The sequence below is a fragment of the Malus domestica genome, chromosome 01 (assembly GCF_042453785.1).
Source record: "Malus domestica chromosome 01, GDT2T_hap1".
NCBI lineage: Eukaryota > Viridiplantae > Streptophyta > Magnoliopsida > Rosales > Rosaceae > Malus > Malus domestica.
The window spans coordinates 13,122,818-13,141,606 of NC_091661.1; the positions used below are offsets into that span (position 1 = coordinate 13,122,818).

At 39.4% G+C, this 18,789-nt stretch overlaps 2 protein-coding genes across 2 annotated transcripts; one reads left to right on the top strand and one right to left on the bottom strand.

Moving 5' to 3' along the window:
* Positions 1-1,242: 1,242 nt before the first annotated feature.
* Positions 1,243-1,977, bottom strand: LOC139196528 (uncharacterized). Its single transcript, XM_070822655.1, has one exon. The coding sequence runs from the start codon at positions 1,975-1,977 to the stop codon at positions 1,243-1,245; it is 735 nt and encodes a 244-aa protein (XP_070678756.1).
* Positions 1,978-17,149: 15,172 nt separating this feature from the next.
* On the top strand, positions 17,150-18,082 carry LOC139196543 (uncharacterized). Its single transcript, XM_070822741.1, has one exon. The coding sequence runs from the start codon at positions 17,150-17,152 to the stop codon at positions 18,080-18,082; it is 933 nt and encodes a 310-aa protein (XP_070678842.1).
* The last annotated feature ends 707 nt before the right edge of the window (positions 18,083-18,789 follow it).

Sequence of the window (18,789 nt, forward strand, 5' to 3'; positions counted from 1 at the left end):
TGGAAGTAGATCAATAACAAACTCCACCTCTCTATCTGGTGGCAATCCAGGCAAATCCTCAGGGAATACATCTGGAAAATATCTAACCACACGAACATCCTCCACACTACTAGGAGCATCATCATTCAACACCACATGAGCCAAATATCCTTAACAACCTTTCGACAATAGTCTCTTTGGTTTCATGGTTGAAATAATACCATGCCTCACCCCACTAGGTTCTCCTACAAATGTAACTTCAGGTAATCCAGGACAATGAAATATGACTGTCTTTCTATAACAATCTATCTTGGCTTGATTATAGTGCAACCAATCCGTGCCCAAAATCACATCAAAATCCATAATATCCAACGACATAAGATTAGCCGGCATAATAACATCCTCTACTATCACTGAACATCCTGGATATACTCGATCCACAAAACATCTATCCCATCTAGGCATAGAAAATTCTAAATTATATCTTAGAGGTGTAGGATGGGGTTGCGTCATTTGAGCAAATGTTTGCGAAATAATAGAATGCTTAGCACCACAATCAATCAATACTAATGACCAAGAATATTTAATGTACCCATAATTAAATCAGGATTATTCTGGGCATCTTGTAGTAACATGTTGTGGATACGCCCCTAATTCTGCTGTCGTCCACCGCGACCTCTGTTGGCATGAATACCATGTCCCTGCCTCTGCTAACCCAACTGCCTCGAAGATCCTGCACTACTAGCAACAATCTCTCTCTACTGAGGCTGTCCCCCTTGGTATCACTGAGATCATTCGGTTGAATGTGGCTGATAAGACATAGATCATCCTTGATACTGAGGATACCCATTCTGATACTGAGGATCCTGAGAGTACTGCTGCTGTCCTGAGGTGTAAGGAGCAGCGTCACCCTGATAGTGGTAAGCACCTCCTTGTCCAGTCTGAGCATAACCACCAGATCCTGAAGCTTGTTGGGTCGTTGCAGGTGGTGGGAAAGAAGGCTGCTGGGGTCTCTGCTGACTCTGAGGGCATTGGGCAGCCCTATGAACCATCTGACCACAAGTGAAGCATCCACTGCTACCTCTCTTACACTCCCCAAAATGCCTAATATTACATTTGCGGCATAAGGGAGCACTGGATCCACCTGAACCACCAAAATCTCTTTGCCTCTGAAACCTAGAGCCTCCAGTAAATCTGCCACCTCTCATCTGCATATTAGTACTCAATCCCCCACTAAAAGAGCTAGAACTACCACCACTCCTCTTAAAATTCTGAGTCTTGCGCTTGCCCTTTTCCTTTGTCATCTCGTCTCTGGCCCCCATTCTTTCCTTCCTCATTCTCACTTTCACTGGGCATGTTTTCTGAGTCCTCAATCCTTAGTAAAATCTCATAAAACTCCTGGTATGTAGCACAGTGAGTCGATGTCACTATGGAACCCCATTTCTTCTTAGTACCCAAACTGAAACGGCGAAGCATCTTTACCGAATTAGCAGCAACCTCCGGATCATATCTCGATAGATCAGTAAACATCCTGTAATACTCATTAGCGGACATCTTTCCTTGCTTCAGATGAGTAAACTCCTGTTTCTTATGATCGATATACGCAAGAGGAATGAACCTTTTTTGAAATAGCTCCTTAAACACTCCCCAATCCATAATTTCTGATGGGGTCAACTGGTAAGACTCCTGTCTCCACCAGGATGCATGATGTTCTCCCAAAAACCAGGTAGTCGTCTCGAACCACCTATCAAGAGAAAGATTCCTCCGACTTTGCATCACCTGAAAGGTCTTCTCCATATGATTAAGCCATTTTTCCGCCCCCTCATGTCCTTCATTTCCAATGAAGTGAGTCAACTTCAGATTATAAATTATCTCAAGAGGTGTCCTTTGGGGAGTACGAAATGCAGTCTGAATGGTAGAAATTATAGCTTCCCCTAATTGAGCAATATCAGGGAAACTAGGTTCAGCTGATTGACGGGGCTTTCTACGAGGCGACATAGTTCTTACATAAGACATTACAAGGATTAGAACATTCAAGAATTATACAGGACTGCTAAACCTAGGCTCTGATACCAAACTGATACACCCCAACCGAGATCAAGGCATGCTGGCCGTCATGTGAGAGTGACATAGCCATGTGCACAATGCGGAAGCGAAAAATGATAAGAATTATATGAATAATTAAAAACCTAATTACTAGAGTGCACTACTAAACAGAGAGTGATAGGAGTTAGTTACAACAATAAACACTCATATTCAGAGCATAAAAGTCTAAGTGCAGTCCAGTAGGACAAGTACTAGTTATACAGTACCAAGAATGTCCTACTATTATTTAGATAAGTCAGAACTGCCGACGTCCTCAAGCCACCAACAGCAAGCTTACTTAAAATCTGGAGGGGCGCAAAACAGAAAACATGAGTGGGCAAAAACAAATGTTTTACAAAACCATTTCATTTATCAATATACTAACCCCTCGCTGTTCGCTGTAAAACATGTATAATTTTTCCCAGAATCAAGGTATAAGCATATACATAATATATATATATATATATGAAATCATATCAATTCAATTCATGCTTCACATAATCATATTCAAATGTATGCCATGCCAAGATATAATAAAGTAAGCAATTCAGGTAAGAATAAATTCACAGAAATATGATATGTTGGCCGGAATCCCTGTGGTAGTCTGTACGGCTGAATTCATAGCTCAAAGTCAACCTAGCCGGAGTCACTACAATGACCTATACAGCAATATACTGCACATAAGTCGGAACCACTAAAAAGGGGTCTGTGCAACAAGATTGGGTGTAATATAATTATGCTCAATTTTACTCTCTTATAATAGCCAGGCGATAAATCGCTAGTCACCTACGAGTCGGAACCATAAATAAGGTCTGTACGACAAGACTGTGCACTTAAGTTGGATCCAATATGAGCATAAAGTGCAGGAGGTGACGTAAATAAACAGGCTTGTACTTCATATCTTTGGCTAAATCATAATCACCCTAGGTGCAGTTTTATGAGCTCAACATTATTCAATCACATATCACATCATCGATGATTCACATAACCAAACATAACTTACCTGAACTTACCTATGCCTCCACAGCACCACATTTATATATATGCAACCATGAAATGCATATTCAGAATATAAAAGCATTTGGCATATTATTTCAAAGCATACTTTCCTTAAAAATGCATTTATGGGAAATATATCAAGTATATAAATATATATTGAAAACAAAAGCCCACTCACTGGTACGTCGACGGGTCGTAACCCTCGAGTCGCCCGTGGATACGCTCGTCCTCGAGATAAGTCTCACCTATATGCAAATTAACTATAAAAACGTTATTTTAAAGCACATAGGCAAAACTAACTAATAACTTCTCATACATTGCTCAAAATGGGTATATGAATACACCATAATGACCTACACAACCTCAGGATCATCCCCATAATTTTAGAAATTTTTTTGGAAGTCTCACGTGCCTCTATGCACCGACAATGGCACAGCTAGACGGGCTCCCCAAGAGCGGCCATGTGCCAGGCACATTGACGGCGTCAGAACCATAAATCGCTAGAACCATAGCCAGGCGATAAATCGCTAGTCACCTACGAGTTGGAACCATAAATAAGGTTTGTACGACAAGACTGTGCACTTAAGTTGGATCCAATATGAGCATAAAGTGCAGGAGGTGACGTAAATAAACAGGCTTGTACTTCATATCTCTGGCTAAATCATAATCACCCTAGGTGCAGTTTTATGAGCTCAACATTATTCAATCACATATCACATCATCGATGATTCACATAACCAAACATAACTTACCTGAACTTACCTATGCCTCCACAGATCCACATTTATATATATGCAACCATGAAATGCATATTCAGAATATAAAAGCATTTGGCATATTATTTCAAAGCATACTTTCCTTAAAAATGCTTTTCTGGGAAATATATCAAGTATATAAATATATATTGAAAACAAAAGCCCACTCACTGGTACGTCGACGGGTCGTAACCCTCGAGTCGCCCGTGGATACGCTCGTCCTCGAGATAAGTCTCACCTATATGCGAATTAACTATAAAAACGTTATTTTAAAGCACATAGGCAAAACTAGCTAATAACTTCTCATACATTGCTCAAAATGGGTATATGAATACACCATAATGACCTACACAACCTCAGGATCATCCCCATAATTTTAGAAATTTTTTTGGAAGTCTCACGTGCCCCTATGCACTGACAATGGCACAGCTAGACGGGCTCCCCAAGCGCGGCCATGTGCCAGGCACATTGACGGCGTCAGTTAACGCCGTAAGGAATATTCCGTGAATATTCCATTAATTTCTAACTATTACTGTTAAATCTAACTAACGGCTTGAGAATATTCTGTCATACTTGACAGAATATTCCTTCATTTCCTACCTCCAGCTCCGGCAACCGTCGTCGGCTCCGGAAACTGGACAATTTTTCAAACTCCTTAATCTCACTCATTTCTTCACCAAAACTTATGAAATTTAAACCAAAACGAAGCTAAAGACAAGTAGAAACACGATATAACACTTTGGATCCTTGAAATTCACGAGAACATGTCGAAAATTACCTCTACTTTCCGACCAAATTTAAAACTTGTCGATCTCCAGTCTCCAACGTCCAAAATCCTTAAACGAACTATCCCTAGCCTCCTAGGGACCACACAAAGCTTCCTATAAGCTTCAAATTCCATAAAAACAAGTCATAAATTTTTGCATGAACAATACTTCATTCGGGGTTAGGGTTTTCACGCGATTTCGAAGTAGTTCTTACCTGTAAGTGGTATGGATGTTTTCGTCTAAGATTCACAAACACAATGGTGTCATTTTCCACTTCGATTGGTCGTGTTTGCAAAGGTTTTGGTTGACGTCCGTACGTAGAAGGGAGAGAGAGAGAGTGAATTGAGAGAGAGAGTACGGGAATGAGAGAGAGAAGGTATATGTGTGGTCCAAAAGCCACCAATCAAAACCAACAATTCCCTTACTTCCAATTGGGTCCAAAACCTTAGGGAAAAAAAAATCCAACTTAAATCACACAATACACTTAACGTCCAAGGGTAAAATTGTCATTTCATGTCATTGAAAATTAATTATTCGGGATGGGCTGTGACAATTATAATAATATATTTTAATGTCCACATTTAGGCAACTAATCATTTTATAATATATAGTCCGATAACAATTTTGTATGTTCTTCATTTAGGTACATTAATACATTTGAATATTTCGGTATATACATCGATACAAACATATACGTACATTAATTCATCGATACAAACATATACATGCATTTCGGTGTGTACATTTTGGTACACACATTTGAGTTTTTTTTGTTTTTTTTAATACAACCATATATTTTACACTAAGGCGAGGAGGGTACGGTTAAGTCACACAATGGACAACTTAATTTGGTATTGAATTCGCCATCCACGAGATTCGAATATAATACCTCTCATTTGAGTATTGACTTTTAGGTATATTAATTCAATATACTATATTCCGGTACATACAGTTCGGTACGTACATTTTGGTACATACATTTTGGTATATACATTTTGGTATTGACATTTAGGTACATTATTTCAATATAATACATTTTGGTACATACATTTAGGTTCATTATAATATATTTCGGTACAATCATATAGGTACAAATATTTTGGTACAAAAAGTCAATTTTATATATTTCGGCACAGTCATTTCTGTACACTTATGTATTTATATATTTTTGTATCACAAATTTCTTTTAATATTTCCTCATTTATGTTCATTTATAATTAAAGAACTAAATATGTGCATATTAATAAATTAAAATTTAATGTGGAGAGATTAAATAAAAATACACATTAAATAACAAAAATTGAATATGAATTTTGATAAAAGTACACTTCATGGAATTAAATTGAATATGTAATCTAGCACTAGGTTTTTTTTTCTTTTATATTTCTTTTTATAAATTTTAATTTTTTGCAAGGATTAATGTTCAAAAACCCCATAAAAGTAATTTGCTTTAGTTGTCCAGAGTCTTGACTAGCATGCTTGTGCAAGAATTAAATTATGATACTCTAATAATTCATTTTCGGATCATGATAACCTGTGTTTAATTTATATTTTACTGTATATATAAACAATGCTAACTTGTAGGACAAAGCAATGACATTGATGAACAGACGAGGCTCATGCAATTGTCATAAGCTTACTTATTACCATCATCAAACAGGAAAGGATGGGCGAAGTGTTCAATTACACGCAACAACACATGCAACAGCTGAATGAATAGTCACTCTCTGAATTGCGAGAGAAAGAAAAAGAGAATACGTATACACACGCATATACATATACACACACACATTTTGGTGCACGCAACTGGATGCTCTTTTTTTTTTAGTAAGCACAAGCAACTGGATGCTAGTGGAGCAAGCATTTTACATTGTCAGACCAAATATAGCATGCTGTGATTGTTGTGATGCATGCTTAACATTTACTCCAAGCGATAACTTTATTTTTCGTAAATCCAAGCTCACAGGCAACAATATTTCAATCTTAGTTACAGACATATGTTTCTTGAATGACAGATTCTACTTATCACAGTTTGGTTCACGTAGTCTTAAAATGTCAGTCATGACTCCTAACCGTGTAAATAGGTTGCATTTGGTTGCAATTAACACCAAAACCCTAAATGCCGATGAACCATTTGTTGTTTGGCATTCTATCTGAAGTACTAAAAGTTGAATTGGACAAGATAAATATAAAAAATATGTAAAGGGGGAAATTTCTTATATATTTATTAACCTCCAAAGATATATATATATATTACAATTGGTATTACAGATACACTTCGTCAATGTGAGACAAAAGATTACTAATTACACACTAATATTTACAAATATAACTTGCAACACTCCTAAAATTGGAGCAATTAAAGATGTCATGCTCACCCAACTTGTCAAGTCAGTTAGAAAACACATTACTAGATACAACCTTAGTAAGCATGTCAACAAGTTGATATTCAAATCCAACAAACAGAAAAGCAATAATTACAACATCTAATTTTTCCTTGATGAAACGCCGATCAATCTCCACATATTTTGTGCGATCATGTTGCACTGGATTATGAGCAATATCAATAATAGCCTTGCTATCACAATGGAGTTTCATAACACCCTTGGCTTCATACTGAAGATCCCTCAACAATTCCTTCAACCACAACAACTCACATGCACCATGAGACATACCACAAAACTCAGCTTCTGCAGTTGACATAGCAACCACTTTCTGTTTCTTGCTTCTCCAAGTAGCCAAATTAACACCCACAAAAGTAAAGTATCCAGATGTGGACCGACATTTAGTGATAGAACCCCTTCCTCCCTCCCCCCCCAACCCCCAACCCCCAATTTGTATTTGTATACCCTTCTACATTCAAATGACCATTATTGGAGAAAACCAAGCCTTTGCCTAAAGCCATCTTTAAGTACCTCAAAATACAAATTATTGCATCTCTATGAGCTTCACTATGTGAGTGCATAAACTGACTTACTACACTAACTGCATAAGCAATGTCAAGACAAATGTGAGACAAATAAACTCTCCACAAGTATCTGATATTGTTCCTTATGAGTATAAACTTGATTCAGAAATTAGTTAGACAATGATTTTTATTGACTTTAACATAATATTTCTTCCGGTGACAGAATATTTCACTTTTGGCAACTGAAACTCTTGCTTCGGCATGTGTGGCACGTGTCAGTGCGGGTGTGGCGGTGCGTAACGCGCATGACCAACCTCACGTGTATGTTCACATGTACGGATATGTTCACTTTCAATCCAGTAGATGCCAACCTAACCCTAAATTGCACTAGGCAACTTGAACCCGTATGTAAGTGTTTTGAGCTAACTTCCCGTGATTGTTGTACTAGAACATAATTTACACACCCAGTCTATTCATGTAGCTACATCCTGTGCGCTTACATGATTTGAGGAGCATTGCATATATATTATTATTATTTAGTATTAATATTATTATTGTTGTACTGTATCCTTGAGTTTTTACTGTTATTTTGTGTACTTTACTTTCATACATATGAGTAGTATGAGTTTTAGAAACTATATAGGTTTTACAGTAAGAGTTACTTTTTACAGATACAAAACTTTTTTAGCCCACTCACTTTTTTTGTTTTATGCTCCTCCAAGACTAAGAGGCTGACTAGCACTTTCCCTTTTGTATAAATGTCTGTTCTTTAAAATGGGAATAATCTTGATTTTCTGTTGCACGCTTATATTTTTTTTTTTGCTCTAACACTTATGCATTGCAATAAGGGTTCAATTCCGCACACTGCACACTCTTATTTGTTTTTCAAGTTTTAATTTACTCGTAGTTTTCCAAATTACCGTCACTTTATAATTTCCTCACCTTCCATGTGTCGGTTAACACACCTGGGTCTTGGGTATCTATGTGGACACTTCGTGTTGGGGTGTCAGGTCACCAAGAGTGAACTGCTCTGATGTTAAGTTGAATTGAAATGGTAAATACCAAAAATATATAAAATAATATTTGAAGAATTTATTGTATATTCATTAATCTTCAAAGTAGAGTATATATAGCAGTTATAATTGGTATTACATGTTCACTTCATCGATGTAAAACAAAAGACTACTACTTACACTTAACTAATATTTCACACATATAACTTGCAATATAAAATATAGGCTTAATTGCAGTAATGGTTCATGAACTTTACCCCTAGTTTAATTTTAGTCCCTAACCTCCTCTCATATTAGTGTTTTTAGTCTTCGAACATAACAAAGTGTTGTACGATTGATCATTTTCACTAACGCCATCTATTTTCTATTAAATTTAGGAGTATATTAGGAACTTTATCCCACAACACTAAAAATAAATTTAAAAATGAGAAATGAGAAATGAGGAAGAAAAAAAAAAACCTAAAATCATATTTCTTTTGAGATAGAAAAAATTGAATATATAGGATTTTTTTTTCCGTAGCTTAATATGTGGTTTTTGTTAGTTGTGTAAGTCCAACCACAGTTCGATCTCCTATAGCTTTGAAATCGCATTGCCTAAAATATACAAATTGTTAAAGTTCATCCATATTCTTTTTGTATTTTATGGTTCAAATTGCATTTTGTTTTAAGTTTTAGATATTAATTTATAATTTTCATTTTTTTTAGCTTCTTCTATTGTTTTGGAAGTTTTAAGTTGAAGTTTATAATATATCCCTAGATTTAACCTAAAAAGACGATTTTAGGGAAAATGATCAATGATGCAACGTATTATTAAGTTTGAGGACTAAAAAAAAACAAATCTAAGAGTCCAAAGACAAAAATTAAACTAAGAATAAAATTTAAGAGTTATTGTTACAATTAAGTCTAAAATATATATATCCACAATAATTACTTTCAAAAGATTATAAAAGAATACTCTTCTTTTCATGGTGGATATCGTACCATCTAGTCAGGGTCATGAGTCCTGTAAAAGTAAGAGGAAAAAAAAGAGGAAGGAGGATTCTCCTCTCCTAATCTTTTCTTCGTATCTCTCTTTCTATTTGAATGGTTACGGTTAAATCAAGTTAACGTCTTATATTAATTTTATTGATTTTTTTATAAAGACAATAAGACAAAAAAAGAAAGTGTGAGAGAAGGGAAGAGAAGAAGATGAGAATAGAAGGAGAGAGAATCATACTCTATAAAAGAGGTTATGAACTTAATAGTATTTAGCTAGGGAGGAATTTCTTATCATTTTATATAGAATTGGAAAAGTGTTGTTTTTAATGTTTTTATACTATAAATAATAAATGGGGAAGGAAGTAGGTGAAATGAGCAGAAAGGGTGGAAACTTAAGTATTCTTCTTAAATGGGATTAAGACCGCTCATATTTTAAAAGGGTCACTGAACCGTCAAACACCGTACACAACCCGTTAATATGATACAAAATCATACAAAAAATTGCAGTTTTGGAGTGGTGCATATCAGTTTGGGTTGATGACAGTTGCACCAGTTAAATTAACGATTGTGTTAACCACAAAGCATCAGTTAAACCATTAAGAATAAGGATAAACTAGTAATTTTAAAGATATATTATCATTGCAAGTTGTGGGCAATCTTTTTTATTTTATTTTAATAAGCGATATTATCTAAGGAAAACTAATGAAAAGTAAAAAAAAAACCTCATTTTTAATGAAAAGCCTTTTTTAAAGGTATAGTGAATAGTACCAAGGAAATGTATAAATGTGGTTTTTCGTTAAAAGTGAACAGTACCAGGTAGACCCGGCAGTTTCTGACATGACACAAAAATAACGGGTTTTGAGTCAATACGATAACTTATCGGGTCATTATCGGGTGGCCCGTTAAGAACCTGTTAATAACGGGTTCTTAACGGGTATACACGCAGGTAACACGTGGGTAACCCGTTAAGAAAAAAATTATTTTGATAATTTTAAAGTTTAATTACTAAAAGATTTATTATAAAATACAATAGCCATATTAATATATACAATATATTCTATATTAAATATATAGTTTTGTATTATTATTCTATATAAGTTTAAAAAAAAAGTTTTAGTCATTATTTATTTTTATTATGAGAGTTCCTTATTATCATTACTAGGATAAATTTTACTTAACATGTTGTTGTTCAAAATTAAAATAAACTAATACAGTATTTGTATAGGCAAGAACTAAGAAGACATACTGTTTGGGCCCAAAATATTGGTTTGGGCCGAGATGTATTCTCGGCCCGGAAGGCCGTACAAAAAGGTTACTGTGGATCATTTAGTTCATGGGCTTCCTAACCTAGGTTGGTCAAGTCATGATGCGAGACGGGTAATTGAATCATGGCACAATAAGGAGTCTCGGCAAGGTATGGATAAGAAGTGAATCCGGTTTAATAAAGGACTAGGTTCAAAGTCATAATGAAGATAGGACTGGTTGAGATGGTGTTTGATGAGAAGAAGAAATCCTAATCCGAGTAAGGTTTTAACTCGGACTAGAAAGTGCCTGGTGCTATAAATAGAAGAGGTTGTGCATCGTTCAAACCCCCTTTAATTCAACACATAACTGCCCTGCGTAAATTCTCTCAACAACCTTGAGATTTTTTCCTTTCTTTTTCCGCCAACACATCTTCAGTTTGGATAAACAGCACTGTGAAGGCAATCGGTGATATCTTCAGTCGGCATAGATAGCACTGTTACCGTAGAACTAACCGGTCTCGCAGCATCTTCAGTCGGTATAGATAGCACTGTGTCGAGGGTGATTGATTATCTATCCAAGTCTCGATCGAGAAGGATTTCCGAATCCTTATTGGTCGAGGTCATCTCATTAGCCTTCTCGGCGAGGTGATGTGTTACAGTTTATTAGGCTGGGCACATTGCATGCTGAGTTGGTTTATGATTGGATACTCTCAAGTGGGATTTAGAGTTTGGCATTCCAACGGTTGAACCACGTTTATTGTTAAGACACATATATGCTTTGAGTATTTGTGCCCTTACACTTTAGTGTCGATTCGGTGAGAGTTTACTCTGACGAATACCATCACTGTGGCCGAATCCGATGACGATGATTTGTGAACTTCGTAAGAATAGTAGCCTTGTCTTAAGGTTCGAAAACCTAAGAGGCCGAGACGTGTCCCTTCCTCGGTCGCAATTGCAAGACGCAGAAGTTAGCCGCGCACCCAACGCAATATCAACGAATTTTACTTGTCGGCCGAGCTCGGCCGACAAGTTGGCACGCCCCGTATTCAACCGAAGGATGTAATTAGCTCATAGATTACTCAGCCTGCACACCACGTAGGCTTGGTAGTTTTTAGGGTTAACATTTTGGCACGCCTAGTGGGACCCAGTGCTAAACTACGAAGTTCATGCCAAATGAAACGCGATCGGTAAAAAAGAAAACAGTTATGGGAAAATCAACAACTGATTTGCCAATTCAGAACATAGGACAAAGTGTGCCACAGGCGTAGAATCCCTTTAACGCCGTGACACTTGAGTCCACAAACGCGACTCACCGAGAAAGGGAAGTTAATCTCGGCGGTCAGATTCGTAGTCTAGAAATCCCTAACAGAAACACCTGCGTTCTCAATGAAGGGATACTGGAGGATTGCGACGAGGATGGTGGTGAAGGCTCTAATCCACCAACAAGATCGTTTCTTCAAAGACAACTTGACGAGCAGTCTCGGATGGTTGAACAAACGCTTAGTCGAGGAATCGATAAACTGCATGACGTGATACGCAGTACCAGAGAGACACAAACCAGATTGCTCGAAATACTGGTTAGTAAGGTCAGCGACGGCAGGTCTTTCGATCTTTTCCAGCACTTGCCACAAAAAAATAATCTGTTACCAATTGTACAGACCGAGTCAATCCCTGCTCAGCTCAAACCAATTAACTTGGAAAAAGGAAGAGGATCGAATAGTAGGTCAGACGGATCTGACTAGAGAGTAGAAACAACACCCGTTGATATGATCAAGGTTCAGCGAATGATCGATTCGGCCTTGAAAAAAGGGCCGAAGTTCCCTAAATTTATCATCTGTATCCAGCTTATGTGGAAATGTTCGAATACCCTAAAGGTTTCAAAATCCCAGATTTTAGCTTTTTTACCGGTGAATCGTCCCTGTCTTCGTTGGAACATATGGCTCGTTTCACCGCGCAATGCGGAGATGTTAATAGTGAGTTTCATAAGCTACAGCTGTTCAAATTTTTGTTGACCGACTCAGCATTTGCCTGGTATATCAACTTCCCTCCTAATTCCATCCAAAGTTAGGAGGAGTTGGTTGAGAAATTTCACGAGCAGTTTTATCGGCCAGGGATGGAAATGTCAGTTTCTTCATTAGCAAGGATGGCTCAAGCATCTGATGAGTCACCAATGGATATCTTACCAGATTCAAATCGGCCAGGAATTGGTGCCGAGTGCCTCTACCCGAAGTCGAATTTGTTAGACTTGTTCTGAACGGCCTCGATGTGAAATACAAAAAGAAATTCTTGGGGGCAAACTTTCGGGACATGTATGAACTAGCCCAGCATGTTGAGCAATATGATTATTTGCTCCGAGAAGAGAAGATCTCGAAATCCCCATCCCGAGGGACGATTTACAAAAATCCCACAGTCAGTTATGCATCGACCGAAGGTGAAGAGTCTCAGTAATAGATAAACCATACATTTGCAAGGTGTTGACTCAAATTAATTCCAAGGATGCCAAAATTCGCTCGGCCACAGAATGAATAGTGAAGACTTCAAAAGTTTAGACCTTTGATATTACAAAGGCTGAAGCAATTTTTGATCAATTGCTATCAGCGAAGATCATCAAACTTCGGCCAGGGCATAACATTCCCATGGCTGAATAGCTTAAAGGAAAGACATATTGTAAATATCATAACTCGACCAAGCATGCCACAAACAATTGTGTCATATTTCGTGATGATATCCAAAGTTGGATTGACAAAGGCAAGCTAAAGTTTCCTGAAAAACGCATGACGGTTGATACAGATCCATTCCCTTCAGCGACAGTCGGCATGGTAGACGCCTGCTTGCCCAAAAGCAAAGGAAAAGGGAAGGTCGAATTTACCCTAGTACAACACATCCGGAAGCAAAACTCCCAGCCTCGACTCAAGATCGATCTATTTTCCAACGCGCCACCTACCGAGCTATCAGGACCAGCCATAGTTGAACCAATGTCGAACTACAACAACGAAGAAAATAGTGGGTCAATAGTACCACAGATCCTAAAGAAAGGTTCCCAACCTCGACTCAAGATCGACTTGTTTTCTAATGCACCACCCACCGAACTCTCAGAACCTGCTATAGTCCAGTCCATGTCAGACTCCAGCGAAGATGGAAATGGCGGGCCGATAGTTCTATGTAGCAATTGTAAGGCACGCGTTGTACTAATCGAGCCCAAGAGGAAACTGTCTCCGATGCAGATGCCGACATCACAACACTAATTGGTGATTACAGCAAAACCTTCAAAGAAACCTAGTGAAGCGCAACGCCAGAAAGTATTCGATAGGCTCGACTCAAGAAAACAGACAGATGGACCTATATCGGTCAGACGGCGCCTTGATTTCGACATACCGTTTTACAACGAGGACTATTATTCCCGTAATTCTAGTAGTTCGAGCTCATTAGCAAATCAAAAAACCTTCAAGCCACCTGAACCACGTGACCAACGTTGGTACAACTACAATTCTCCTATCGGCATGTATACTGCACTATCCAAATCCCAGAAACATTGACGTTAGCGTATAGATTGCTTGGCTCGACGACAAGCTGCCCAGCCTGTCTCGGCCACTAAATGGCAGCCAAAAGAGACGGCAGGAAGTGGAGATGATTGGCCAACCCCAACAATCATGGCTGAATTACAAGGGCAGAAGGAAACCAATCGAGACTTCGAAACTACCATTGAAGCAGCCGAGAAGCGCATCAAACTTCTTCTTTGGCCCGAGGAAATGAAAGCTCGTTTCGAGCAATTTAAGAAAAAGGCCGAAAGCCAACTGCCTCCGTTACCGTTGAAAGAACCTCTAATCAAAGTTTGACGGAATTTGCATCCCCCATTCCTCGGCGAATCATTAGAATATATGAAAGAATTTCACAAGTAATATTCCGCCAATGATTTATATGGGTTGCCCAATGCCTGCCAAGTAGCTCTTGACCTGGCATTAACTTGCCCCGATGCTGAGCAGATCATAAAAAAAACCACCGATCCAGCGATGAAAGCTAGATTCCAGCACATTCGAGAGGCTAAGGTTCTCGGCTTCGAGGTCGATCCATACACGGACATTGACACAGCCGAGTATCAATTCGAGAGGCTACAATTTTCTCTCGACGACCTTCAACACCTTTGATATCACTTCGAAGTCTTTTCGGCCGTCTCTTTGTTCAGTTTAACGGTCGATGAGACAGAACGGGTGGCACGATTGGATGCTTACCTGGACACCAGGAATGCCCGGATCATTTACGAAGAATGAGCTAGCCAAATACGGAAGGAGCAGAGTCCGAAGACGACAGTCAATAGGATATAGCGTTAGATTATGTGACACAAACGCTTGAATATGTTGAGACACACAACGAACTAGCCACGAATGCTCTAACACACAATGATATAGTCATCCCCACTCCGGAAAATGACGACCAGGATCCAATGGGCTCTTCAGTCCTTGAAAATATGGAAATCAGTATGTCCATGTTCTTCTTGCTGAATTTCAGCTGATTACGCACCAACCAAGTTCCTTGGACGGCGATGTGGTCACCGAGGAGGCAACACAGGTTGATTTCATCACTACTCTTGAAGACGAGTCAACTAATGGCGATGATAAACTTAAAATAACCTTGGACATCTTGTTTCCCCGTTCCTCCTCGACTAATCTTCAACATTTAAAACCATTGTATGTCACGGCCCATATTGAAGGCTACCCAATCTTCAAGATTTTCGTCGATTACGGAGCGACAGTCAATATCATGCCTGTATCTGTTATGAAAGCATTACGACGATCCACCGACGAACTTATTCCTTCAGGCATAACTATGAGTAACTTTGTCGGTGACAAGTCTTAGACCAAATGAGTACTCCCTTTAGAGGTAAACATCGTAAGATGCAATCACATGATCGCATTTTTTATCGTCGACTCCAAGATAGAATATAATGCTTTGCTTGGTAGGGATTGGATTCATCAAACGAATTGCATTCTTTCTTCTTTATACCAAGTCCTTGTTTTTTGGGATGGTAAATCGGTCGTGGTCCACCCAGCTGATACTCAGCTGTTTGAAACCAACATGATTCAGGCCCACTATTATGATGATCACGTCGGCTATATTACCCTACAAGGTTTTAATGCAGATGGACGGCTGACTCGGATCTCAGTCCAGAAAGCCATCGAGGTAGGTGCCGAGACTATCCACCAGGATTCAGCGAGACTCGGTTTGGCTAATTTACTCCCAACCATTGATGATTGACATCAAAAGCGAAAGGCGTCGGGCCGTGGTTTCATCCACGATGGAACGTCTGCTGGCCCATTGGTATGTTATTTCTAAACACCCGCATTCGGGCATCAACTTAATCAAATTCCTGGCCGAGGAAGATAATGGCCCAGTACTATCGTTGGACAAAGTTTAGGCCGCACTGGTCGAACTCAAAGACAATTGGCCCCAAGTTAAAGATCCTCTAGAGGAAATCAATGTTGGAATAGCCGACGATCCTCGGCCGTTGTTTATTAGTGCATTACTACCCTATACCATGAAAGTTGAACTCCGTCAATTACTTCACGAGTTCAAAGACTGTTTTGCGTGAAGCTATCATGAGATGCCTGGCCTTGACCAAACCCTTGTCGAGCATGAATTACATATCAAACCTGGATGCAAGCCTTTTCGACAACCTCATCGACGGTTCTCGACCGAAGTACAGCTCGGCATTAAAGACGAAATTGTTCGACTTTTGTATGCTGGATTCATCCGCACTGCTCGATACGTCGACTGGTTGGTGAATATCGTACTGGTATTAAAGAAAAATGGGGCTCTACGCATCTGCATTGATTTTCAAAATTTGAATCTGGAAATGCCTAAGGTTGCATATCCCATGCCGATTTCAGATTTGCTAATCGACGCCGCGGCTAACCATGAGATATTGTCATTCATGGATGGACATGCCAGTTATAACCAGATATTTATTGCCGAGGCCGATGTTCATAAAACTGCTTTTCACTGCCCAGGGGCACTTAGAACCTACGAATAGGTAGTCATGCCATTTGGTCTAAAAAATGCTGGGGCCACATATCAACGAGCGATGAACACTATTTTTCATGACATGATCGACACAACCGTAGAAGTATATATTGATGACATCGTGGTCAAATCGAAAAGTCGTCGAACGCATATTGATGATCTTCGGCAAGCTTTCCTTCGCATGCGTTGGCATAACCTTAAGATGAACCCAGCCAAATGCGCATTCGGTGTGTCGGCGGGCAACTTCTTAGGATTTCTTGTCCACCATCGTGGCATCGAGGTAGACGAGAACAAGGCTCGTGCGATTATTGACGCTCCACACCCAACGACTAAAAAATAACTCCAGTCCTTGCTGGGGAAAATAAATTTTCTTCGTCGCTTCATAGCTAATTCTGCTAGCAAAATGACGGCATTCTTCACGCTTTTGAAACTTAAGGATTCAGACAAGTTTGAGTGGCGTGAAGAACATCGAGCGGCTTTCACACAAATCAAGGTTGCTCTTGCGACTCCGTCTGTCCTCGTACCGCCTCGACATGATAAACCCCTTAAGCTTCACATTTCAGCAGTCGAAGAATCCATCGACTGCCTCCTTGCACAAGATACTGATGCTGGGCGAGAACAAGTTATTTTCTATTTTAGCTACATTTTAGAGATCAATTATTCGCCTGTCGAGAAACTTTGTTTGGCTTTGTTCTTCGCCGCATCAAAACTCTGGCACTATATGCTCCCATCCGTTACGCAGGTCATCGCCCATACAGATGTTTTTCAATATATGCTTACTCGGCCAATAGTCAAAGGTCGAATCGGGAAATGGACGCTGGCACTATCTGAGTTCAGTTTGCAGTACGTCCCACAAAAAGCCATCAAGGGACAAGCGCTTGCCAATTTCTTAGCCCACCACCCTTCTCCATATGGGTTCGGGGGCACCGATGTTGAAATCAGAATGGTGAAAGCATGGGACAATTATTGGACGATGTATTTCGATGGTTCCAGCATGTCAACATCGGCCGGTATGGGGATCGTACTCCAGTCTCTCTACCAACACCGTTGGTTCTTTTCCCTCAAGTTGGATTTCGATTGTACCAACAATCAAGCCGAGTATGAAGCTCTTGTTATCGGCCTTAACGTACTTCATGACTTGCACGCTGCCCGTGTCCTCGTCTTCGGGGATTCAGAGCTTGTGATTAACCAACTTAATGGAACTTTTCGATGCATGAGTTGTACTCTGGCGCCCTATCACATGGTGGCCAGTTACTTAGCTGAGTCATTTGACGGTATCACATTCAATCATATTTCTTGTGAACGGAACACCAAGCAGACGAACTCTCTCAGATAGCCTCCGAAGCACAACTCATGGGGGCAAGAGTGGACCAATGATACCCGTTTTACGGCAATCAAGTCTAGCTTTGGTTAATCAACAAGTCCTTCAGCGAAACCAAGTCATCCGTACACGGGTAATGTCTTTACCTTCGTTGTTGGAACGGGAGGATCCTGTAGATGTTTGCGCAGTCGAAACGCTACCAAACGACTAGAGAAGGTCAATTATACAATACCTTGATAACCCCAGAGGCAAACACGACAGAAAAACAAAGGTCCATGCCACAAACTATGTCTCATACCAGAATGAGTTGTATCAAAAAGGCGAGGACGGTTTATTACTTTTATGCCTCGGCTCGCAAGAAACTGCCCAAGCAATCACAGAGGTACATGAAGGAATTTGCGAAGCCCATCAATCAGGGCGCAAGATGCGTTGATTACTTCGCTGGCACAGTTACTTTTGGCCAAACATGTTGAAAGATTGTATTGAGTATGCACAAGGATGTATCTAGTGTCAAATTCATGGACCCATCCAAAGGGCCCCGGCCAAATTACTTCATTCGGTCACTAAACCTTGGTCGTTCAAAGGATGGGCAATGGACGTGATCGGTAAAATCACACCATCCTTTGGAGCAGCAAAACATGCATGGATACTCGTGGCAACAGATTATTTCACAAAGTGGGTTGAAGCTCAATCATACGCTGAATTAACATCCAATGAGGTTT